The sequence below is a fragment of the Perissodus microlepis genome, chromosome 8 (assembly GCF_051167445.1).
Source record: "Perissodus microlepis isolate ML-2025 ecotype Zambia chromosome 8, ASM5116744v1, whole genome shotgun sequence".
Taxonomy (NCBI): domain Eukaryota; kingdom Metazoa; phylum Chordata; class Actinopteri; order Cichliformes; family Cichlidae; genus Perissodus; species Perissodus microlepis.
In genome coordinates, this window is record NC_140468.1 from 20,653,955 (window position 1) to 20,680,335 (window position 26,381).

Consider the following 26,381-nt stretch of genomic DNA (forward strand, 5'->3'; position numbering starts at 1 on the left):
CCTCATATTTTCACGTAGAACAACCATTCAAACTTTAAAATGTTCTCAAATTATTGGGCTATTCAGGTATAAATCAGCTTTTTCAAATCTTTTACCGTTTTACTTTTATGCCTCTTAAAGTTTTCAGTTGCAAAATTGTGATTTTTCACAAAATACATGCGTTGTTATGGTTGCTATGCACTTGGCTTCCAGTGTGCCACTGAAGGTTTTGCAGTCTTCTCTTCATGTCCGAACTTCTTGCTACTTGCTCAATTTTCACTCAACTTCCACAAATTATACATCAAAACGTAGGTATTTTTGCTGGCTTTCCGAAAATGTCACTATCATTGTTGTGGGATTTATAGAATTTTGGCAAATCTCCTCAGACCAACACAAAGTCGCAAAACTCTCCATAGAAAGTCAATGGAGAGCTTGTTCAAAATCACCGCTTGATTTCTGTAATGAGAGGCATATTCGAATCGTCATATCTCCTTAACGAAGCAAAGTTAAGACATAAGGCTTGTCCCAGTATATCTTCAGACACTCCTGACGCTCACAATTCAAGAATTATTTTCTCACCTATTACCGTTCTGAAATGAGTTAGACTTGTTTGAGGGTAGGAAATTCGTCCTTCGCTCAGATTTCTTCAGATTTCAAACTCTGGAAATGAGGCAATTTTTTCTCTCGTCATATCTTTTTTTTGGATTTCCACAGAGACCTGAAAATTTCCATGACTGTTCACCAAAGCCTGCTGTCTCTTACGGTGAAAGAATGATATCGATACTCCAAATAGATTTAGAGTTAGAAAGCGTTGTTTGAGGGCAGGTCAAGGCAGTTTTTGCTTCGCCTCTACTCAGTTATGGTGCATTACAAGTCAAATATCTTTAATAATTCATATTTTAATGATAAATTGTCAACACTTGAAGATTCCCCCATCTCTTCTGAACAAAACGGTGTAAGAATGACCGTTCTAGCCCCTACGGTTAGGAAATTATGGTCATTTGTTTGAGGGGAATCCTCACTATGAGAAATAGACTACAAAAATCCTGTCTCTCTCCTCCATGTGTGTAAAAACGGCTGCACCTGTTTTGGCGGGAAAAAGTGCACAGCCTCTCTGATTGGTGGATTCAAATTTAGCAGCTCCCAGGCTGCTTGACTGAAAACTTGCTTCTGTCTCCCTGTGTGTGTGTGTGTGTGTGTGTGTGTGTGTGTGTGTGTGTGTGTGTGTGTGTGTGTGTGTGTGTGTGTGAGAGAGAGTGTGTGTGTGTGTGTGTGAGAGAGAGACAGCGCCTTTTTGTAAGATTCAAATTCAATATATTTAGACTGGTTGACTGAATTGGATCTTGTGTGTGTGTGTGTGTGTGTGTTTAGTGAGAGAGAGAGAGAGAACCCTACCCTTATTTGGCAGCATCTCATTGTAGGATTTGAATTGAATATAGTTAGACTGGTTGACTGGATTACAGCCTGTGTTTGTGTCCCTCTGTGCATTTGTGTTTCAATATGCAATATTTGTAATTTTGTAAGTTATTACTATTCTGCTAAATCATAGTATTTCTGCTTTTCATAGGATTTGTGCCTAATATAGTATTTCTGCTTTTTATAGGATTTGTGCTTAATATAGTATTTCTGCTAAATTATAGTATTTCTGCTTTTTATAGTATTTGTGCTAAAACATAGTATTTCTACTAAATGTAGTATTTATGCTTAATCATACTGTTTCTATATATTTCTGCCAGGTCCCCAGGCAGCCAATCCTCTGTGAGGACTGAGATATTCAAATTTACAAATCAGGGCCTGGACGGCTTCCCAGCCAGCCAATCATATATGTGGGCTGAGGCGTTCAAATTTGCATATTAGGGCCTTCGTGGCTTCTAAGCCAACAAGTCATCCATGTCATATATCTCTAAAAAATCATATTTTAATGATAAATTGTCAACACTTGATGATTCCCCCATCTCTTCTGAACAAAACGGTGTAAGAATGACCATTCTAGCCCCTACGGTTAGGAAATTATGGTCATTTGTTTGAGGGGAATCCTCACTATGAGAAATAGACTACAAAAATCCTGTCTCTGTGCTGCGTGTGTGCACCTGTTTTGGCGGGAAAAAGTACACAGCCTCTGTGGATTCAAATTCAGCAGCTCCCAAGCTGCTTGACTGAAAACATGCTTCTCTCTCCCTCTGTGTGTGTGTGTGTGTGTGTGTGTGTGTGTGTGTGTGTGTGTGTGTGTGTGTGTGTGTGTGTGTGTGTGCATGAGAGAGAGAGAGAGAGAGAGAGACCCTCTTTAGGGCAGCATCTCATTGTTGGAAAAAAATATAATATATTCAGACTGGTTGACTGGCATAGACCCTCCGTGTGTCTCTCTCTCTGTGCATTTGTGTATACATATTTGATTTTGTGTGTATCTGTTGGCTTTTCCTTCTTGTTTTTTAAATTTATTTTTATTTCTTTATTTTTTTTTCAAAGGTGAACAACAATTAGTTTTGAGGGAACTTAACCATGTTCCGTTTTTTTTTCAGCTTGTCATCTTACTTTTCCAGTATTTTCACTTAAGTTATTACTATTCTGCTCAATCATAGTATTTGTTCTAAATCATTGTTATTATGCTATATTGTAGTATTTCTGCTAAATCATACTATTTCTACTATATTATATTTTTCTTTCTAAATATAGCATTTCTGCTATATAATTGTATTTCTGCTATGTTATAATATTTGTGCTAAACCAGAGTATTTGTGCTGAAACATAGTATTTCTGCCAAATGATAGTATTTCTGTCAAATTATAGTATTTGTGCTAAAACATAGTATTGATTTAAAATTACAATATTCATAGTTCATCACAGTGTCTCTGGTAAATCACAGTATTTCTGCTCTGTTGTACTATTTTTCTAAATCATAGTGTTTCTGTAATGTTCAAGTATTTTTGGCTAAATATATTATTTCTGTTATCTTATACTATTTCTCCTAAATTCTTGTATTTTTGAGAAGTTATCATGTTTCTGGTAAGTTACAATATTTCTGCTAAGTTCTGCTATGCTATTGTATTTCTGCCAAGTATTATGTTTCCTCTAAGATATTGCAGTTCTGCTAAGTTATTCCATTTTAGCAAAGTTCCTTTGCTTCTGCAAAGTTTTTACAATTTCTGCAACTTTTCAGCTTTTTCAGCTAGTTTTTGCATACAGCTTTAAAGCATCCACACTGCATTTTCGCAGGAAATGCAAAGTTTTCTAGTTCTAATAATTCCTCAACTAAACTATTAGATGCTTTTGCTTCCTTTCAATTAATCCTGCTCTCTTTTTTCTCTTTTCCCCCCTTTTACTTTGGCCTTGCTTTTTTCTTTTTTCTTTCCCTCTTTGTCTCCCTTCAAACCTCTTACTCCGATGTGAGCGTAGTGAGAAAAGGGTGCACTTTGAACGCATCAACACCGTTCCCCCAAAGGGCCAGAGGAGCCCTAGGAGGGTGTCAACCATCCGAAGGCGGTCCTGTATCCCCAAGATACTGACCCGGCGGCGTTCATCTATACCAAAACAAATCATCAGGTACCTGAGAGGTGAAGTAGGGGGCCAGGATAACAGCGAGTAGAAGCTGTGTTTTTTTGACTACTGGTAGATTATTGGGCTTCAGCAAGCTCCAGGGATGCCAGCATGGACTTAGTTAGTTGAAACATCTTGTCAAGTGAGTCTTGACTCAGACTTTCAGGTGAAAAGTTACTGCTTAACCCGTTGCAACACAAATTCTATCCTTTAAACTACTCACCTGATCTAAAACAGGACCTGAAAATGGGCTTTCAGCACAGGTTCGATTTCTTAAATCCCAAAGACAAAGCCCAAAAGGAAGTAAAGGACTCCAGTTCTCTGTCACTCCACTTGATTTGCAGTATGCTGAAAGGTTAATATGGGTTTATTTTTTTTGTCCAGTGATGCTAAAAACATGTTTGTTGCTTAATGTCTAATCCAGCCTTAACATTGAGTAAAACAGCTAAACTGAGACTGAAAGCTGGTGGACTAACATACAGACATCAAATAACTACTGAGTCTTCAAAACAGATGCTATTTGCTTGTAAGATCACACCTTTAACTCCAAAGGTGACATATCTGTGTTGTGTTTGTGCTTTATCTTTAAAACATGTTGAAATTCTCAGTAAAAATGGAGCTGATTTGTGAAGCATTTACATGCTATATTGAAAATAATAGAAATAAATTAAAAAATGATTTTCTTTTGAAATGTTCGTGTAAGATTTGATACATTTTATGATGATGACATGTTTATCACCCAGAACGCTTAATGTCATATTTATATTTACATTATATTATGTCAGTTAAAGCTGTGCGATATGACCAAAATCTCCGATATAAGAATTCTATCGTCCCGATAACGATATAAATCACAAAAATGTAACATTTTCTGTAAATTCTGTGAATCTCGGGCAGCTCGTCTTGCGGGAAGTGTTTCCAGCTGCGCGTCATGTAGCTGGAGTCGAGTGTTTTAACCGATGCATGAAACTATACATTTTTAGACATAAGTTGTAAAGGCCGCCGTTTTCTTTGTGAGTATTTATTACAGCCTGTTCTAACGTTTGAGTCTAAGGTTTATTTTTTAGCACCTGGCGGCTCTTTTTTAATTCTCATCCGTAAATAATCTGCTCTTTCACGTGATTCAGTTTATTTTGAAAAGTCTCAACAGGATCTTGAGCTTTATTGTGAAAGGTTTATGTGGAACATAAACAAGCAGACACGCGATGCTGTTACCATCGTTGTTGCTAACGCATAAAAACAGGCACTTGTCCGTCCCTAGTGTGGTTATATTAAATATAAGAGAAAGAGAGAACTTTAAGAAATTAATATAGCCACTACAGTGACCATCAAAACGATGAAAAAATATTGCCATAAACAGTTTATTTTGAGACACCAAGAAACAAATGATAGTGTAAAATGAAACATAGACGTTTTTATGTCGTCATCCGATATATATCGTTATATCGAACAGCCCTAATGTCAGTCATCATTTATGAATGCAAAAATGCTATTTTATGTCTGTCAAAACTGTTTTACTTTTGGCATTTTTCTTTGATTCAGCCAAAGAAATTGGAACAAATTATGTGTTCCTGACTTAGAAGGCTGTTAATAAGTGTCCAAAGATACAGTTTACAATGGGTTATTGCTAAGTTGTCTGTTACGTGTAGAAACAACACTGGTCCATCCTTTGAGGTAGGTGCCTGTTTTATGCTTGAATGATTCATAGGTCAGTGTTAAGTGGCTTTACAAACAAAAATATTATTCATCTGAAAATGGTCAGATACAAGGATGGGACTGAAAGAAGCCAATGAACGAGCCTGAGAAAGCCCAGAGAAGAACACTTTAAAAAATGATAGGAAAAGTCAGTCTCCTTGGAAGCAAAACATAAAGAAATGAGGGGTGACTCATGAGTTTTGCTCAGTACTGTATGACAGTACTAAACTGGCCTGCCTGCAGTAACTGATACATTATTAAATATGACAGCGTTGAGCGGCTGAAACTGCATGTCAAGCAATAACTGTGCAAACGTGTTTTTCAAAACTAAAACTACTGACGTCTTTGGTTCACACTTGATGCAACACAAAGGAAAACACATTACTGTCCCAACTTCTTTTCCAAAAAACCATTAAGATGTACAAGTTTCAGCATTTAATGTGTTGTCTTTATTATGTTTTCAGTTGACATCGTGGTTTAAAAGATTTTCAAACTCATTGGTCGCATTTTCTTCATGCCACAGCTGCGAGGGTTTGTTGGTGTCAGTCCAGGTCATACACAGGACCACGTGGTTTGTAGGAGACAACATAACACAAACGCTCATTCTGGCTATCTTATGTGCGTCATACCACTTCAAAGCAGCTGCTTAAACAGAATTAAATTAATGTAAACGTTAGAAGACGGAGCCGCAACTCAAACCTGCAGATACTCTTCAAAAGAGAGTGTCCTAATGTCTTAATTTCATCTTGCAGAAATGTATTAGCTTTTTATTTGCATTTGTGGAAGAAGCACAGGACGCGTTTGATGTTTGTGAGAGAATTAATGCGATTGTATGTGACTCGTGGAGGTTAGTTGAGGTCCCTCCTTCGCAAGAGTTCATGAATCCATGCTAAATCTTTACTATTCAAACAAAGCACGTCTCTGAGTGTGATTTGTTGTGTGCTCACGGGGTATCTTGGAGGACACCCTGATGCTTGTTTATCTGGAGGACAATCGGTGCGCTCTTTACGGGTCATTATTCATGTTAAGGAGGCCACAAAATTAAACGGTAGATAACTTTGCCATTCACCGCAGGTTCACATGCTCAGTTTGACTTCCTTAAAGAAGCTCACGCGAGTTTCCGAACTGCAGAGCACGTTGGGATTTTAGCTTGGAGCGATGAGAAAATAAACCTCTCCGGTAGTGTGTGTATATACAGTATGTGTGTATGTGTCATGTCCAGGCATGTCCAAGGTGCACTCCCTTCATCGTTTCTCCCTCCTAATGCCCATGATGATGTTTCTTCTCTCCCTCCTTCTAACGTTCCATTTCCTGTGGTATGTTAGAGGGAGAACTGGTGTTTACATTCACTCCTGCAAAACAAGGCAGAGACTCAGGCAGGCAGAGGGAGAGGGGACTCACTGATAGAGATCGTTGGGGGCTGTTGATATGGGAAAATGTTCAGTTTGACGAGGACCAGCATCACTGTCTTTTTTGCCCAGTAGGTCACATCCTTTCATGTGAGCTCTTAAAGAGGGACATCTCCAGACAAATTAACGCTCTTTGTGGGGTACGGAAATTTAGGCTGTGTGTGCTGGTGACACAAGTTCAGAAAACAAAGATCCACCCACTCATTGTGTGTTATATAGTCCAGCTGGATGAAATTGGAAGCTCTCTGTGGATTTCTTTTCACGTCATGATGTAGACATCAGCCTCCCGTCTGACTGAGGAGTTTAGCACTGGATTCTCTCAAACTTTGATTAACCAGGAGAGCACTGTAGAAGAAAGGGATGTTCAGCAGACTCCAGACATGTGCTGATCCTCCGCTCTTTGCTTAGCGGTGGCGTAGAGCTGGCCTGGATATCAGGAAATCCCCTTATGGAACATTGTATGTGGGATTTGTGAAGGATCAGTTTGTATTTGGCAGATTGAGGTTTGTTAGGGGTCAGGGGCTAAGCGGGGACAGTACTGGCGATGGAGATCACTCAGCTCCAGAGTCCCCAGCCCAATCAGGAATGAGCCATACCCTAAAGCCCTCTTGGAGATCTCAGGACAGGTGAGTGTGCTGAGGCAAACTGGAGCAGAGCAAAACATCTGGCTCAGCATGAGATGCTTTGGAAAGTCAGTGAAAATTCTCAACAAAGCACTTGTTCTGTCTTTGAGGGGGATTAAGATTTTCTCAAAATTAACTACAGGATTTAGAGTCACTAGCAGCTCACATTTTAAATTGCTTTCAGTCTTATACGTTGAGTTTTACGGAAGGGTTTGTGATTGCCAGCATGTACATCTCATCTGTTTTATGCCATCTCTTTAAAAATAGGAAGTTTTGAAGCTTTGAAGAGAATAGTTCTGAAAAAGTGGCTTATTTGCTTTGCTTTAGGAAGTTCAGTAAGAAGACTGATAAAAGCTGTCGTATATGTGGGATAAATATAAATTAAACTGTAGCCAGGAGATGATTAACTGTGATCTAATCAAAGTGTATAATAATTGGTTACTAGCGTAACCCACAGCCACTGAAACAGCTCTGTTCAGTGGTAGCATATCATTTTTGTTTTTTAGCTGTCTATGGAAGTTAAACAAAAACGATTAAACTTGTTAACTTGTGACATTTAAAGGTGCCATTATTAGGCTCATTGAGCTGAAGGACCAACAAGTTTATACAACTGCGAGACACTGATCCGTCTCTATGTCCGTCCATCCACAGTTCACAAGAATCTCTACAGGATTTTTGCACAGAATGATCAACTAATCCAAATTATGAACCAAGGTCAATGTTAAGTTCATACTTTTATGAGTTTTATGAGTAATTTTCTATATTTTTGTCTCTTTAATGGCCAAATGAGACACTACGTCATTGACATGCTGGCCTTTTAAAAAAGTGGTGTAGACAACCAGCTTTCAATGGATGGACAAATAAATCCCCGATGACCTTTCAGCATATTGTGGTTCAAAAGCATTAGAGGGAACTAGAGTGCTGCACACGTTTTTCAGGCTTTAGAAAATGTAACTCATGAGAGAAACTCTGGACTTCTCAGACTAGGGCAGATGAACCATTTACCTACCTCACAGCACAATGTTGTACTTTGTAGTTATGTATTAAAAAAACTCATTCATATTGTTTCTAGAAAACATAAAAGTTGAAAAGTAAATATTAAATTATAGGAAAAATGTAAACCAACATAAAGTCGTACATAGGAAAACAACTTGAATGAGTTACAATGCATTCTTAAAATAATGTCTGTTTTGACTTTAATAGTAATTTTATCAGTGGTCACACTTGCTGCCTCCACATGTGGCTATGAATGAATGAGACTGGGCATGTGCAAACTGAACCAGCAGTAGTCTAATTGTTTGATAGCTACCTGTTTTTTTTGTGTAGTGTTTGTTTGGATTGTGCAAAGCTTTACCCTTCTGCCTTTTCTTCTCCCTGATGCCCAAAATGCCGTGTGAGCCCATAATTACGTCGACTGTTGTTTCATGTGTACCAGCCTTACCTGGAGGATGTGGAGACTAATTCACGCGTGTTAAAATTGCTTTAATCTTCTGCGATGTGTGGTTGTTTCGTGCTGTCGTCAAGCAGTCTGAATGTTTTGTTCGCGTTTTGTGTGGTTGACTAAGAAAAAGAAAAGAAAGAAAAAGACGTGCTCGCTTGCTCGTGCGTGTGCCCAAAAAGAAAAAGAACTGCTTTTCTAAACAAACAACTGTCACCGAGCCTGAAATGAGCCCATTTCTGAAATTTGGCCTTGTCGTTCCACCAGGATTTAATATTGTTTATGAGGTCTGTGTGATTGCTAGCTTCATTTAAGGAAATAAACATTTTGTAACTGTGCAAAAGTTTTTCAGAATTTCAAATCTGGATCTCCTGTCCTCCTTATTTCTCTCTCTCTAATCCCACTGTTTACGTCTCCGTTCTTGCTCAAGGCATCCAGTCTAAATCCTACCGTTGTTTTGTTTTTGTTCCAAACCTGTTTCCTCTTTTTAAGAGATCCCTCTCTGGAGGGACAGTAATCAGGGCTGCGCCACCCCCACCCTGTCCTTGTGCAGCCTTAAAAGGCTTCCCCAGCTGGCGTTTTTCTTGATGATGAGGGCTGAGTGTTTATTACTAAACGTTCTGCTCTCTAAACAGCCTCCCCCTCCTCCCACTGATCGGTTAACACGCAGCCTGATGTGCGGACACAGTTCTTGGAAAAAGGGGGACCTGAATGCACATTTATCGAACTGAAATGTAATAAACAAAGATCCATATTGTGTCATCTACTCTGGGAATATGAGGCAACATCTGCTTCTTTTCTGCCAGCAGAGGGCTGTAAATTATATAAGGAAACAAGACAGTGTATGTCATCCAGGCTCTCAAAGCTGGGTTCAAACTTGCACACATTAGACAGAGATAAAAGTACAAGAAGAGCATCTTAGATGTTATAATATAAAAGTGTTGTTTTCTTGACGTTTTAAAATCATGGCCCGTATTTCATCCTGATTCATTATTAAGTTCTTGTGCCAAGATGAACCTGATTCATTTCTGACACACTACCTCTACATCAAAAAAAAGTATAAGCTTTCACTAAGCAGAGTGTGTCCTCTCCCCCAGGGGTACGGCTGACTGGTTTGGGGTGAGTAAAGACAGCGACAGCACCCAGCGATGGAGGAGGAAGAGCCTGCAGCACTGCAGTCATCTGTACGGGGGTCTGAAGACGCAGGTGATGAGGGAGATGGAGCTTCACAGCCAAGACAATCTCTCCCTTGCCAGCACTGAGACCCCTCCTCCCCTCTACCTCCCACCCCTCCACCCCAGTCATCACCACTATGGCATGCAGAGGGTAGGCCTGCGCCAATGTGGGGGGGGAGCATGTTAGAGGGATGGAGACGTAGATGGGCACCTTTTCTTTCGTCACATTTCTCCCCCACCTCTCTCCTCCTGTTCTTCATGTCACATCTTGAAAATCGGGGTCGCTTTAGCGCCTTGCTTTGTCCGCTTTCGTAGGGTTCAATTGATGGGGTCTTAACAGAGAAAGAACTTTTTATTGACGATTAACCACAAAAACAACAAGCCACTGAAAGTCACAATAATGAGTGCAGCACTGATATTAATTATACAGTTACAGATGATGCAAAATGAAGTTTTTCTCATGGTTTTTCCAAGTAGCATTTTTAAACACATTAGACGTCTTTAGAAAGCATCAATTATTTCTGTTGTTACACAAAAATATAATTATTTCAGAGAAAAAGAAAAATTACCAGGGTTAATATCATCAGTCCCAAGTTAAAACTGCAAAACTTTGAGCTGTCACGTTAGAAAGCATCAGCCCAAAAGTCAAAGAAGTCATTTTAGAGCTGAGAAAAAGAATTATTGAGAGAATGAGGTGGATATAGAAAGTTATCACAGCATTTCAAAGTTATAAGAACTGAAGAATCATCAAGAAATGTCGTCCTTCTCTCACCCCAACTGGTCCCGGCAGATGGCCCTCCCTGAGCCTGGTTCTGTCGGAGGTTTCTTCCTGTTAAAAGGGAGTTTTTCCTTCCCACTGTCGCCAAAGTGCTTGCTCATAGGGAGTCATATGCTTGTTGGGTTTCTCTCTGTATCTATTATTGTACGATCTACTGTACAATATAAAGCACCTTGAGGTGACTGTTGTTGTGATTTGGCTATATAAATAAAATTGAATTGAATTGAATTAAATGAATTGAGTCACACAGTACACAGTAATACTGATGTAAGCATTCAAAAATAAATCTAGGATGCTGGAAAAGCTGTGTTGAAATTCCTTGCTCTGTTAAATGCTTAAAAATTAAATATTCATGGCGGGGAGGTGGGGGGGGGCTAATAATTCTGTACTCCTTTCATTGTGAATTCTGTGTAGCTAATAGCATGTCAGCGTAGCCCGCTAAGTGCTAGTAGCCTAAAAAGCCCTTGGTTTAGCAAATTTATCTGAAACTTTGCCCTTAATTTTAGTATAAAAGATAATATCAGACGTAAAACATAAAGCACATGTGAAGTAAAATCTACTTACCCCCTTTTACATCAATTTAACCCTAATATCGATGTGTATGTGCATCCCTGTTGCCTCTTCTGTTCTGTCGTGTCAATCGAGCTTAAAAGAAAAAGGTTGTGGTGAACCGACACACTTGTGCGACGCGTTGTGTTTGTGTGCAGATCGTAGACCCCCTGGCTCGGGGTCGTGCCTTCCGCAATGTGGAAGAAATAGACGGCTTGAGCGCCCTGCAAACTCCCATGACGCCCGGCACAGCTTCCCTCTGCTCATTTTCCAGCTCCCGCTCCGCCCTCAATCGTCTCCCACGACGACGCAAGCGAGAATCTGTCGCCGTCATGAGTCTCAAGGCGGCGGCGGCGCTAATGAAGGTGTATATTTGTTGTTTATTCCAGAATTCCTACCTAAGACAGTCTTGCTGTCCTTTGAATTCTTCTACACTGCTGCCTGTCAAGATATTCATGCATGTTCCTCATTCTTGGTATTAAAAGCTTTTGCAACAGATTCTAGTAAGATAGCCCATAAAAGGACTTTGATTTACATTAAGTTATTTCTTATTTGTCCCAGAAAAAATACACTTACCATAATGATTTGGCAGTTTTTTTTTTCTGTACACAAGCATGTTGTGTAATACAGGAGATTTGCGTGTCCTGTTGGGGATTAAAGTCAGGCGCTATACTTTACAGCAGTGTGCACGTGACTGTCCTTGTGTGAACCACGAGCTACAGAACACATATGTAAAGGAATTATGCTGCTGTTCAGAGTGTGTGTGTGTGTGGTGGGTGGGGATTACTGGGGGTTTTACCAGCAGATGGTCCGTGATAACACCAGCGAATGCTCAGTTATCTGCTGCTTTGTTTTCAGAGCACTCTGGAAGAGCTGAGCTCATATAGGTGCAAACCCGCAGAGGCCACATCGCATCATTAAGAAACGATACGCGGTCTCGCTCTTTTGCGTCAGTGCTTAGGTTTAGTTACCAAAAACTACTTGGGGAAGATTTAGGAAAAGTTTCACTACTGTGTTGTTCTCTTTTTACAAACTGATCTTTTGTATCTTTTCTCGCTGTCTCTCTTCTCCTCTGTTTTTCTTTCCCTCTCCTTCTGTTGAGCCTCTTCCCAACTTCTCTTTTCTTAAAAGTAAAATAAATAAATAAATAAATAATGCAGATCGAACAAGCAATGACAATCAAGTAGACCAGTATGGGAAAAGCCATAATGATCCATTTGGGAAAGTAAATCTGTTGGGCATTTTTCTGGTTGCTACGGTGACAGACAGGCCAAAAAAAAGATTTAGAAAAAGAAATACAGAAAGGACATTTTACATGATACTTAGATTTTTCATTTAAGTGTGACACCGAGGGGTTCATAGGTTAGAGCTTTTTCACTATTACCATGAACCCAGTGAGCCACCTTGTGTGCATTTGTGTCACCAGTAGCTTTGACAAAAAATGGTGATATTTTGTCTCCATTAATAGAAACCAGCTCTCATTTCGCAATGATAAAGTAATACCTTTATTATTAAGGTACTTTTGTCGATGTGATTTAGAAAATTTTCTCCATCTTTGTTTGAAATGTCCTGTTTCTGATCGTTTCTCAGGGCCGGACGTTAGGCGAGAGCACCGCTGGGCGGCGCCGCAGACGAAGTTTCATGCCTCCTAGTTTTTTCGAAGATGACACTGCGGATTTCCCCGATGACCTAGATACTTCTTTCTTCACCAGAGTGAGCAGTGGACACACTCTCCCAAAGCGACTTTTAGTCACTGTGACATTCATTTGAATTCACAGATTGATAAAGCTTGCATTTTTTCGTTCAGTATAAGAACTTCCTGCAGCATAATTTTCAGTTCTGCAATCTTCTGAATGCGATAGCCCGCAGAGACTTTATGTAGCAAAAACATGTGTGCTTATTTCTGTGAAATAAATTAAAAATACTGTCTACGGTGTATTTATGAAATGAGTCCAGCTTACCGAGTCGTCTTTGCAGGAAGGCCTGCAGGATGAGTTGTCCAGCTATGCTGACGAGGTTTTTGAGACTCCATCGGAGGCTGCCCTCAAACAGCTAGATGAGAGCGAGCTCACGGGAAGCGCTCTGGATAGGAACGAACTAGAGAGGAGTCATCTCATGATGTAGGTCTCCACCGTATCCTTCACATGCACACAAAAAAATGAAAGGAGCTGCAATCCCTTAGAATGCTTCCTCCTCCCCGATTCAGGCCTTTAGAGCGAGGGTGGCGGAAGGCAAAATCCGGCTCTGCGGTCCAACCCAAAGTCCGCCTGAAACAGGAGGTGGTGAGCGTCAACAGCCATCAGCAGCGAGGGCAAAGAATCGTGGTTCCGGTTAAGAAGCTTTTTGCCAGAGAGAAGAGGCCGTACGGGCTGGGCATAGTCGGACGTCTCACTAACCGGTCGTATCGCAAACGCATAGACAGCTACGTCAAGCGGCAGATTGAAGACATGGATGATCACAGGTGAGACGGGATGTGGCTGTTTAGAAATGTTTGAATGCAAAAAGTAAACAATGCATTAAAAATGCTTCCCTCTCCAGGCCTTTTTTTACCTACTGGATCACCTGCGTCCACCTGCTCATTACCATTCTGGCTGTCACCATTTACGGTATTGCCCCTATCGGCTTCTCGCAACACGAAACTGTCGACTCTGTAAGTAAACTGTTCGACTTTTATAAGGGTTTAATGCTGCTTTGTTACAAATTTTTGAATACTGAAATTTATATTTTTTTTTATTTTTGAGGTGCTGAGGAACAAGGGGGTTTACGAAAACGTGAAGTTTGTGCAACAGCAAAACTTCTGGGTGGGTCCGAGCTCTGTAAGTACTTCCAGTCTTTTATCCACCGCCTTTCACACTACTAAAAATCGCAGGCGAGTTTGAATCTCAGTGACCTCTGCCTCAAGGTCAGAGGTCAGAAGTCGAGTTTTCTAAAAATCTTGTGAATGCGATAATTAAAGAACAAAGTGATGTAGAATTGAAAGAGGCTGTACGCCCTCTTTAACCATAAGTGTGTATAATCTGCTCATGTATTCATGAACACTTGTTGCATTAGCTACTAATACACACAAATATCATATAAATATAATGTGTTAGTGTTAGTTAAAAGTTAAATGATTCAAACGCATGTCGAAATTAAATGCATGTATGATTTTTGACTAAATAAAGGAATAAATGGTTAAAATATACATTTTCTGTTGTAGTAGTATTTAAACACACCAGGTTCCATATTTAAATCAATCACACAATCTTCAGTTGAAATGAATGCACAAATGTATTTGTTTGTTTCCTGTGGCTGGTGTCTTGAAAGACTTATTTGACAGAGGCGTAGTGTTAGGATCCAGATGGACATTTTTCTTTTCAAATTGTCACGTCATCTCTTCTTCGCCACAGGAAGCGCTGATTCACCTGGGAGCCAAGTTTTCCCCGTGCATGCGTCAGGATGAAGAGATCCACAAGCTGATCCAGGAGAAGCGAGCACTAGAGAGAGAATCGGGCTGCTGTGTGAGGAATGATCGCTCCGGCTGCCTGCAGACTCTACAGGAGGAGTGTTCGGTCAGTGACACCAGCTTAGATTTGAAAGAGTCTCAGCACCGACCACGACCTGTTTATTTCAGGCACACAATGATTTTATTGAAACTTGTGCTTAGAAAATGATACCTTACTGATGCTACGCAGAACTTGCATGCATGTTAGGTAGAAAACAGTGAATGAAGCAAGTTGTGTAAAGCACTTTCAGTACTCAGATAGTGCTATACAAGAACCGGTCCATTGACGTATAGTGTCAGTGCATTCTGAATATACATGGCATGTCTTTGCTCTGCAGAGCACACTGGCAGTGTGGGTGAAGTGGCCTCAGCACCCCAGTGCTCCTTCTTTGAACAGTGAACTCCGGCAACATGGTGCCGTTTGCCATCAGGACCCCAGGTAACATGATTATCATTCTTCAGCTTTAATAGAAAACAATTTTGGATGAAGGACTCATAACTTAAGACAAGAGCAACAGTCTGCCGGACAGACTTTGTTTTTATCCATGTGTGGGCTGAGCTGTTGGAGCCGACTTACCCTGCTGGAAGACGTCAGTGTTCACTCTTATTTCTTGTACTTTTGATTTTGCAGAATCTGTCTGGAGCCAGCCTCTGTTTCACCGCATGAGTGGCCGGATGACATCACTTCTTGGCCTGTAAGCACACTAACATGTTAACAGTTTAACCTCACAACATCCACAGGGTTAGATTAAGGGTTTGGTTTTATATAAAACAAATGCTAAACAGGCCACTGTTCGGAAACTAGGAGATACATTTCCACTGAAGTCTTTAAGCATTTTTCAGTGTTACAGCTAAAATTCGTAACCAAAGCCAAACCTTACCCCTAACTCCAGATGGGCCAAGTGTTCATCTGATACTATTATTTATCAATGAGTAGATACATGGATCAGGTAGTATCAGATAGCAATGATTCTGTTTCTAAGCCAGTCATATACCAAAAGGCTAAGATGTCTGATTATACAACTGTAGCTCAGTAGAACTGTACTGCAAGAGAGTCAAGAGAGTCTCTAAAGACTAATGTAATATTGCATTTAAGTGGTTTGGTTCAAGTCAATGTGAGGCAGACAGTTGTCTCCTTGTTCTCCTTGTGTGTGTGGTTTTTTTTCTCTAAACTGTTGTAACTGTAATCCGATGAGAAACTTTCACTGTGGTTTTGATCTGTAGGTTTGCACAAGGTTCAACTCTGGGAATCACACTAACCTCCCCCACATTGATTGCACCATCACAGGCCGGCCCTGCTGCATCGGAACCAAAGGACGGTGAGGATCGGGATCGCTTATTTACAACACGTGCTCAGTAACAGCGTCAAACATTAACAGTATCTTTATGGTGCAGTGAAAAAAGGAACTGATCCACATTTTGATTACATAATAAATGTGTTTGAATAAAAGATTAGTACACTGATCTCTACTTAAAAACCTGAATTCGTGTTGCAGGTGTGAAATAACTTCTAGAGAGTACTGTGATTTTATGCATGGCTACTTCCATGAGGAGGCTACTCTCTGCTCACAGGTAGGACAAACAGCACACACACACCTTTTTTAACTGCATGTTTAAAAACTGGCCAGTGTAAATTTGCTCCTTTAAGTGAGAGCCTGGTGATTTAAAACATTGTTGCTCCAGGTGAGGCTCGAACTCACAACCTCGGCATTGCTCTGCAGGTTACTGTCGTATAAGTACCGCGCGCTGACCGATTGCGCCACTGGAGCCTGCAGCGCGCAATGCAACAGAATGGACTGTGGACTGCATTCACCTCTGGCACATTCCACCACAAGGTGGCAGCAGAGCATCACTGACTGTTGTAGCCGTAACCCTGACTGATTGTATCGCTGTTTTCATTGGTCCCAGGTGGCCTGCATGGACGATGTCTGCGGTTTGCTGCCTTTCCTCAACCCAGAGGTCCCTGATCAGTTCTCTCGGCTCTGGTTGTCCCTGTTTCTTCATGCTGGGTGACTGCACTCTTCCTTTCTCCCTTCAGTATTTAAAGCAGCCATGAAGATGTTAAATTATGGGAAAAACTTAGTTGCCTGAATACTTCAGTGAAATTGTGCATGCATTTGTGGAATGTTAAGGATAACTGGTTGCCTGTCTTGCTTGTCCCTGCAGAATTCTGCACTGCTTGGTTTCGGTGTTGTTCCAGATGACGGTGCTGAGGGATATAGAGAAGTTGGCTGGCTGGCTCAGAATCTCTATTATCTACATGCTCAGTGGCATCACTGGCAACCTGGCCTCTGCCATCTTCCTGCCCTATAGAGCAGAGGTACAAGCTGATGTTGATGTTACCAAAAAATATCATAGTTATACATTGTTTTCATTTAGTCGATCTGTGTGCGATCTATAGGTGCCTGTCTTTTTCCTCCCAGGTGGGTCCTGCTGGCAGCCAGTTCGGCATCCTGGCTTGTCTTTTTGTGGAGCTGTTTCAGAGCTGGCAGATCCTCGAGCGACCGTGGCGAGCGTTTGCTAAGCTGTTGGCCATCTCTGTGTTCTTCTTCTCTTTTGGTTTGCTTCCCTGGATCGACAACTTTGCCCACATCTGTGGTTTCGTTTCCGGATTCTTCCTGTCCTTCGCCTTCCTCCCATACATCAGGTAAGTGACTATTGCTCTGTGTGCCTTTCTATCCAGGCTTTACTGCATTGGCAGTACATTCGAGGCCAGATGCTTTCTAGATGGTATTACATGGTAGGTCAAAATGTGACCGCACTTTTATGTGTGTTCAGTCCAGCTCTTGTGTAGCTAGCATACCTCAGTGTTGTCTGATGGAGTAGACGGATTAACTGAAGGGCCAGATGCATCTCTTAAACACTTTCATCTACTGTTTATCTGCTTCTACTACTTCTCCTTTCCTCTTTTCTTTTATCTTTTCTATGTTTTTTAAGACAGGCTGCTAGTAACAAAGTGCCTAAAGATACAGTTTAAAACAGATTCTGAATACGAGTGAAAAAGCAGTAAGTGTCCAAAGAAAAGCTTTGAAAGACCTTCAGAAAGCCTGGAGGACTATTGCTGTAGGAAGGTCTGACTCCTTGGAAGCAAAATATAAAGAAATGAAAGGAATGGTTCACATGTTGTGGAAATTGAAGAGACTGAAAACTGTTGCCACTTTATATTTAAAGCTAAATTAAGCTGGCGCTAGTTAGCCTAGCTTAGCATTCACTTGGCTTACCTCTAGATTCTCTATTCTTTCCTTTGACTGAACGTTTCCTCAGTCTGACCTCAGTCTATATGCAGTTTTCACTCCCTTCATCACTTTCATGATTTAAGAGGTTTGATGCAAAACAATGACCGTTCTCTGAGGGAAGTAATGATGTCACTGTTGTTTTGTTGTTGTTTTTTTCACCCACCAGCTTCGGCCGTTCCGATATGTACCGAAAGCGAGTCCAAATCTGCGTCTTCCTGCTGATCTTCCTGGGTCTGTTCTCCGCTCTGGCCGTTCTCTTCTACATCTACCCCGTGAAGTGCGACTGGTGCGAGTACCTCACCTGCATCCCCATCACAGACAAGTTCTGCGAGAAGTACGACCTAAACGCACACCTCCTCTGACTGTTAGTCCTTGGAGTCCAAGCTGATGTCCACTGATAAGATAGGATGTGTGAAATGGTGCTTGGTAGCACTTACGACTGATAAAACCATCAGTATTTCTAGATTTTGTACGGACTGGTGAATTCCAGATGTATTTTTTCAATATACAAAACAACATGCATGAAAGCCTTCAGGAGTTTGACTGAATATATCAATATGCATGAAAACAAGGAGAACAATGGACTAATAACTGATCTGTGTGTGACTGGGCTAATCAATGTCCACTTGCACTGGCCAGTAACAGTACACCTTAGTGGCCACATGGAAGTTTTATTTGGTACTTTTTACCCAGCAGTCACAGCTTCCTGGACGCTCTGCCGTGAACTCTAAGGACACAAGGCTCTAAATTCATCAGCGTGCCTTACTGATACAGCACAGCCTCTGACTTTAATGTCTGTGGAAACTGCTTTCAGACACAAATCATGTCAAATATGTTTTTTACTTCAGTATTTGGAGGCTGGAATGCCATTTTTGTTTATTTGTTTACCACTCTGGAAACCACAGCCTTTAAAGCACTCCAGTCACAAATGGATGTTCTGTTTTTTTAATATTCACCTCTTTTTTTTATATATATATGTTTACAAAAAACAACAACAAAAACAGGTGGGTTCATGCGCTCAATCCTAGAAAGCTGTTAAAAGGTGAATTTGTGTATGTGTGTGTGTTTTATTAAAAGTGGTGGCGTTTTAGCTACCTGGCAATGAACACAAGAGGACAAAATCCGTGACTGTGTGTTGTCTGTTCTCAGATAGCCAGAGACTGATGCTTAAACTCACAACCTCAGCATTGCTTCATAAGTTAGTACTCCACTCTACCAGACTGCACCACTGGAGCCCACAGTGTCTGTGGTTTTTGAGTTTGTGAATTGTCATGAATGACTGTGTCTCACACAGATCATTTCGACCAGGGGGTGGGGAACTCCAGGCCTCGAGGGCCGGTGTCCTGCAGGTTTTAGATGTGTCCTTGATCCAACACAGCTGATTTAAATGGTTAAATGACCTCCTCAACATGTCTTGAAGTTCTCCAGAGGCCTGTTATGAACTAATCATTTGATTCAGGTGTGTTGACCCAGGGTGCGATCTAAAACCTGCAGGACTCCAGCCATTGAAGCCTGGAGTTCCCCACCCCTATTTTAGACCATGGTTGACAACCAGGGGCAGAACTGGCCTGGAAAAGACTCCAACCTGTTCCGCTGAATGGCTTTGGAAAAGCCGCATTTTTGGACTTTTAAATTCATTTTAAAACGTTTTACAACTTTTTCCCATCCCCACCACCACAGCTGCTCATATTGCACCACAGTAATCAAGTAATATAAACAATAAAATAACAAAAAAGTTCCTGTTTTTTCACTACTGACTATATAAATGTATATTTATTTACAACAAATCCACAAAAAAGGCCATTTTCTGTGAGTTAACACAGAAACTTTGTTTTATAATTACAGGACAGTCTGGCCAGTGAGCTACCAGATCATTTTCTGTCATTTTACACATTTATTTCTTAACTTTGAAGTTGTGTTTTTAATACATTAACATCATTAATCACTCCTTGAAATGGAGAATCCATTATAATACACAGAATTCAAAAACACGTACACTTTTTGTTTCAGTGAATATAGATATTTTACTTTACGTTACTGCTAACAGAAGTGATTCTTTTTAAAATTCTGAGTATGGTATATCATAATGAAATTGGCATATAAACTGACCTTTTCGGTTTGTCAGATAATCAGTAACCCTCTCTTGGGCACGCAGAAAGAATCAAATCAGATGTGACGCCTCGTGAGTGCAATAACGTAAGCCGACAATGATGATAGTGCCCTTTTACACTGAAACTATAAACACCATTAAATACTGATGGCTAATTTCTTAACACTGGTCAGAGCCGGACAAATAGAAGTCTTGCTGCGTTTGGGGAACGGCCAATAGATGGCAACCCGAGACCAATAACTTACAGGTTGGGGTGCAACATGACCGCCGCTGAGGGTGCGAAGCTCAAATTACAGCAATGCTGTTGTGGTGTTTTCGGGGATTTGAATGTCATTAATTCAAGCAGAAGGTTTATTAGCGTGCAGAGCGCTTATTGCGGCCCCTGATGCTCACCGCGTGTTGCACCGATGGGTTTGTCGACGCCGGCGCTTTTTTCCTCCTCTCTTTGAGCGCGCACGGACACACGCACACACTGGCGTTTGCATGCACATACACACGTGTGATTGCTCTGGCATTCATTAAGTCTTGTCTGTAATTGACTCTAAATAAGTGCGCACTTATGCTAGAGAGGAGCTGAGAGGACAACACTGATCTGCATACACAATGGAGCAGAAGTCGTCTTTGTATGACTAGCTGGAGTTGACTTTGGTGTTGTGATAATTGTTGTCCTACTCTCTTTTATTATTAATATGCAATTGGGCCAGGAATGCAGGATTAACAATTAATTGACAATTAATTAATCTAAAAATCTCATATTTGATCAAAATCCGGCTTGATTAGATGCTTTAAGCCAGTTCTGCAAGCATGAAAGGAAAAACAGTAACACTTCATAATACAGCCTGTGCAAGGGTGTAATTCCCCAGTAATTAAATGGACTTTAAATTGAATTGTAATTATAAGAAACAAACAAATAATAATTATATATGAATGCATAAAAAGAAAGAAAGACAGATAAATTTAAAAAAGAAAAGTTCCCCACTCCTTACAGCTTGAGGGCCCTGCGCAGTATCTTTAGTGTTCCTATGACTGCGCTCTTCTGGACCGAGATCTTGGATGTTCCTGGGATCTGGAGACACTGGCCCAGTTTGGGGTTTCTGCCCCGACTGCTGCGATTACCACTGGGACCACTGTTGCCTTCACCCTCCACCCTATTTCCCCAGCTTCTCCTGTTCCTTCTTCCTGATCTTGCTGTCACTTTCTGTCACTATCACTTGGTTTGTCCGTCTGTATCTAGAAGTTCCACAGGATCTTTGCTTGGTTATGGTCAACCACCCTAGGGCCGTCTCCCATTTTGACTCCCATTTTCCCCTATACTATGCCAGCCACTTGCTCCCTGCTGTTATGTGCTGGATTGTCTCAGGGGTATCTTTGCACACCCTGTACCTGGGGACCTGCCTGGTGTGGTGTCCTGGTTTCTCAACAACTGAGCTGGTATGGCTTCAGTTATGTGTCTCTCAATCATACCCCAAAGTAAGCTTGAGTAGCATGAAGGACCTAGCCAGGGGACACTTACTGGAGGCATGCCGTGGTCAGGATTCAAACCCCAAACCTATTGTTCCAAAGGCTGTTTTTTGTTTGTTTGTTGTTTTGTAATCACCAGCAGATTGTGTTAACTTCCAGTGTTTTTTTTTTTTTAATTAATTTGATTTTTATACGTAGCATTTAAGTGAAATAAAACTTGAGCACTATAAAAAATCACTGCACTGCTTTGTTTGCACAATTTCTACAGTTGGAACTGTCTGGACTCTTTGGACAGCATGGTGGCACAGTGGGTGGATAAATGGGTAACACTGTTGCCTCACACGAAGAAGGCGCCTAGTTCAACCTCCTTTTTCTCTGTGGGCTCATTTAAATTTCATAAACTAAAACTTTGTGGTGATTTGTGATTTTATACTATAAGAATTCTCCTATAATCTCCTTTTTCTGTGTTGTGTCTATGCTGTATGGCTGAGCAACTAATAGTGACAAGTTAATGACCCTGCGTACAATTCCTGAAAAATAATCTCATTCTGTCATCTACTGGCTGCTTGGTGTAATTAAGGCAGCACCCAAAGCCATTACCCCCCCGCCCAACAACAACCACCACCCTGCCCACCTCCCCATCCCAACCTCACCACCACCACTCCTCAGAGGAAATTATCTCTCCCTTCTCACGACCCCCCCCCCCCCCCCCCCAAAACACGCACACACACTTCTGCACTGATCCCTTCTCCAATCCAACCCCTGTCACGTCCACCTCCTCCTCCACCTCATGCTCATTTCATGCCTCCCTTTTTCCATCACTCATTCATCATTTGGTTTTTCTAGTCCATCCATCCATTTTGCACACCCCCACCCCTGAAACTCTCCATCAAGGCTCCCATAGAGATGGTAATGTAACATGAAGAGGGTGGTATCTGCGACCCATTGATCAGCATCAAACGAGACACATTTAGATACCCCTTCAGTGCTCCCTGAACCTCCCCCCACCTCCTCTTCCTCCACCTCCTTGTGTAGTGTCGTAATGGTTGGTTGGTTTTTCGGGCCTGATAGGAGTAAATTAAACTTATGTCACTTGCAGGTAAGATAGCTAGATAGATAGATAGATGTAACTACTGCGTGGAAAGATGGAAAGGTGACCCTGAAATGGGACCCTGACAGCTGGCCAACAGGTGGCAACTGACAGACCCTCTCTCTTCATTGTGCCTGGAACACATAATAATACACACAGACTCCTCCGACTCAGCACCCTGGCCATCAGGTGAAGGAGGCTACTAAGTGGGCAAGGGAGGGGTGGCTGTATTTATATGTGTGTGTGTTTGTGTGTGTGTGAGAGAGAGAGAGAGAGAGAGAAGGGGGAGGTGTACCTGTACCGCAGGGCTTGCACACACCTGGCTGATGATCCCACCTATGTCAGAGCTGATGGAGAGTAATGTTATAGCACCCTCCCCCAACATGGTCCCATACACCACCTGGACTAATGCTGAAAAACCTTCTCCCGCTAGTGTGTGTGTGTGTGTGTGTGTGTATTCACTATAAATCTTTATCTAGTAGCTGCTTAATCTGCGAGGTTCACAAACATCAAGCATGTGCAGGTTATAAGACAATCTCTGCTCTCTGAAACTGTAAGATGTGTATCCACAGTGACATTTTTGTACTAATGTTCCAGCTTGTCTATTTGCAACTATAGCTGTAGCTCATTTGCATTTCTTTAAAGCTTGGATCCATTATGGCTCAGTCACACCAGAGCAAAAATAAGATAGCAACCTCCTTGCAACTAGAAAAAAACTGATGATTGCTTGATGATTGGCAACACGCTGCGGTCTGTCAGCCTACGCTGCTAAGTGCAACTCATAAGAAGCGTGTCTCTTTGCAATAGGTTGCCATCTGGTTGCATTTTGGTTACATTTCTACATAAAAGCTAGGTTGCAGAGCACCTATGTGATGTCACTAATCTTGGAAAAATATTTGAATTTCTGCTTCAAATCAATGAGGTTCTGAATGGACTCTGAATATGAGTTAGTTCATGCAAATTTCTGTGCCTGCTCTTTGCCAATTTATCACATTTAATTGCTGTAGCATCACAGACTGCATATAATTGCCGACTTGACCCCATTCAGTTGCAAACTCATAGCAGGCTGATAGCAAATTATTGTTTTATTGCCATCTTGATTCACTCAAGATGAGGGTGGCAACTGACTGCGAGTGGTCACAGACCTGGTTCATGTTTTCCAAACAACAAGTCATGCACATATATGTGCGTGCGTATGTCTGTGTGTGTGTGTGTGTGTGTCTTGTTTCATGTTTTCCATGAAATTATGGGCTGGGTTTGACATTAGTTTCTTAATGGACTTTGTTATATGCAACATTATCTTGTTGATAGTTGTGCCAAATAATATCAAAGTGGTGCAACACCGTCCACACACACGCGCACACACACACACACACACACACACACACACACACACACACACACACACACACACACCTCTCTGTCGTCTCCAGAGGACAATCCTCCCCTTCTATGCCATGTGTCCTCCAGCCGCCCTGAAGACTTGCTCTTATCCTGCACTCATGGGCTCACAGTCACTAATTACACACACACTCACATACACACACAAACAAACAAACACTCACACATAGGTGCACCGACATGCACGTACCTCATTAGTGATCACTCTGACAATGCTCTCTCCCTGAATGCCCTCTCAGACTCTCTCCGATGGTTAGTAATTCTCTTTCTTCTCCTCGCTCTGCGTGTCCATGTTTATGTGACCACCCACCCCCCTCCTTCCTGTGCTCCCCCCTGTGTGTAGGTTACGTCTCACTGGATTCATTTTCATGGAATTGTTATGAGATGTTCACACAGTACACATGGGAGGAGGGGAAAGAGAAGAGAACGTTCAAAAGCAAAATAGAAAAGCGTGCTAAAATTAACCGTGCACTAAGTGGGCTGACATGAAGTCATCAGTGGGTGCTCCTCAAGGAACTTTATTAGGACCCCTATTATTTAGGTTATATGTTATAATATTCCACAACTGAACTGTGACAAAAAAAAATAACAATAACACTGACACTGTAACACACATTGCATCAGAGAAATTACATTACATATACACAGCTACATTCTGAACCAAACATCATTTGTAAACCGATGATGCTTTCTATCCACACTGTGAAGAAAGTTATAACAAATTTCTAGTAACAATATCCCCTTGTAGTAGGCTGCAGCATTATTAAACTTTTCTTTTCCACTCATGTTTATAGAGTAACTGATATACTAGTAGCATATACCAAATGCCTCTGAACAGCAAGTCCCTTCCCCAAAATGAAAGCAAAGCTCAAAGCGTGTTAAGAGAGCGTGGTCATCTGCAAGTGCACACTCTTGCAAATTTAAAGAAAGTGATTTAGGGCTGCATCTCTAGTTTGTTGCAGCACACCCCTATAGTGCTGAGCAGCTGTAAATGGAGTCCAGACTTCATGTGCCAACATTGGTTTTGATGCTTTAGATAGGTAAGTGATGCATTGTCTTTCTAAAGCAACAAAGAATTTCTTGGAATTGTTAGTCTGCTTACCGATTGATTCTGCTTATTGGTTCTTGCACTTGCACTACAATCAGCTGATTTGAGTTCTTGTGCCAGAGGAGGAAAACAGTGCTGCAGTCTACGGTGTGGATAGGGGCATGACTTTTATTTTTATTGCACAAAAGGATGAGAGCGCAATGCTAAAGTGCAAACTGCATCCAGGACAGAAACAACTGCATTATGCTGCTAACACAACTTTAGCTCTTCGCAAGCATCTGCACAGAAAGCATGCAGACACTAAGCTAGGCAAAAACCCAGAGTGATGTTACAGCTGAGTGAATGTCCAGCAAACAGACCTGGGAATAATTAAGTAACGTACTGAATTACTTTTAAGAAAAGTGTTCTGTGTAATGTGTGTAATACGTCTATTTTTTTTAGAGTAATGACACCAGCAACCTCCAGGAACCACTGTCACTCAGTTAGGAAAGCCATATTTTTCTCCAACAACCGGTGGTCGTTTCAGATCTCAATGTGGACATGATGTCAAGTGAGAATCCTATAGGCGGTCACTTTAGAGGCAGAAAAGGAAGAAGAGGACAAGGACTAAGATTTCTGCCAAGAGGCAGAAACACTGTTGGTAGCTTCTTGGAAACACAAATCCACCATGGGATCATTGCCCAAAACCAGAATGCAAAGCCAGGTCTCTGACTGGTCTCTGTGAACACCCAACATCCAACCCAGTTGTCTCCTGCAGACTCTGACGCAAATTTTAAATGTGCAGCAACTATTTCACTGCATCTGTCCATAAGTGCAAAAACTACTTAGACAGACATGGTTTACACAGTTGAGTTAACAGCTGTGAAGCAACAGTGAGAACGGCTATGGAAAGGTTAACATAGCAGCTTGACCTGTTCTGTCCTGGTTTAAATATTAACAAGACAATAGGAATGATTTTCCTCAAAGCCAATGTGCAGCCCATTAACACTGTTTTTTCATCAGTAAATAAAATAGTACATTTGTAAAATAAAATTGAGAGAAATTCAGTACTAACATCAGTGTATTACATATAGGATGGATGTTATGGAAGCAATAATTATACCAGCAGTCCCTTTTCAAACTAATCTTAAAAGCTATAAATAAAAGGATGGATCTATATCATCATATTCAATTCACCTATTTAATATATTTGTTCTTCTTACTAAAAAATCCCTCTAATAGTTCATACAAACTTTTCATTAAACTGCAGTTTGGAATCAACGCTGAACACCAGAGCTGCAAAAAGAAACCCAGCCAATCTGTGACTCAGCTGTTTAACCACGTCCTCTTTCTTTTCCTGATTTTGCTTTTTATGCAAAGATTTGTGCTTGT

General features: G+C 41.2%; 1 protein-coding gene and 1 non-coding gene across 6 annotated transcripts in view; one reads left to right on the forward strand and one right to left on the reverse strand.

Moving 5' to 3' along the window:
- The window catches only part of rhbdf1b (rhomboid 5 homolog 1b (Drosophila)), a 45,037-nt gene extending 22,937 nt beyond the window's left edge, over window positions 1-22,100 (forward strand). For 2 of the 5 annotated variants that reach the window (XM_084938155.1, XM_084938156.1), the window contains exons 4-20: window positions 3,373-3,519; window positions 9,776-10,004; window positions 11,339-11,545; window positions 12,771-12,893; window positions 13,158-13,300; window positions 13,387-13,641; window positions 13,719-13,830; window positions 13,922-13,996; window positions 14,570-14,731; window positions 15,003-15,103; window positions 15,296-15,359; window positions 15,889-15,983; window positions 16,161-16,236; window positions 16,573-16,673; window positions 16,831-16,984; window positions 17,088-17,311; window positions 18,067-22,099. In XM_084938155.1, the coding sequence (XP_084794281.1) occupies window positions 3,373-3,519; window positions 9,776-10,004; window positions 11,339-11,545; window positions 12,771-12,893; window positions 13,158-13,300; window positions 13,387-13,641; window positions 13,719-13,830; window positions 13,922-13,996; window positions 14,570-14,731; window positions 15,003-15,103; window positions 15,296-15,359; window positions 15,889-15,983; window positions 16,161-16,236; window positions 16,573-16,673; window positions 16,831-16,984; window positions 17,088-17,311; window positions 18,067-18,262 (2,464 nt within the window). In that variant the 3' untranslated portion in view covers window positions 18,263-22,099. Of the gene's footprint in view, window positions 1-3,372; window positions 3,520-3,539; window positions 7,244-9,775; window positions 10,005-11,338; window positions 11,546-12,770; window positions 12,894-13,157; window positions 13,301-13,386; window positions 13,642-13,718; window positions 13,831-13,921; window positions 13,997-14,569; window positions 14,732-15,002; window positions 15,104-15,295; window positions 15,360-15,888; window positions 15,984-16,160; window positions 16,237-16,572; window positions 16,674-16,830; window positions 16,985-17,087; window positions 17,312-18,066 lie in introns of those variants that run through there. The other 3 variants (XM_084938157.1, XM_084938159.1, XM_084938158.1) reach the window with 3 other exon arrangements.
- On the reverse strand, window positions 16,340-16,433 carry trnai-uau (transfer RNA isoleucine (anticodon UAU)). The gene is made up of 2 exons: window positions 16,396-16,433; window positions 16,340-16,375 (listed from the first exon to the last, which is right to left on the reverse strand). It is a non-coding gene; the product is annotated as a tRNA-Ile (tRNA).
- Window positions 22,101-26,381: the final 4,281 nt, after the last annotated feature.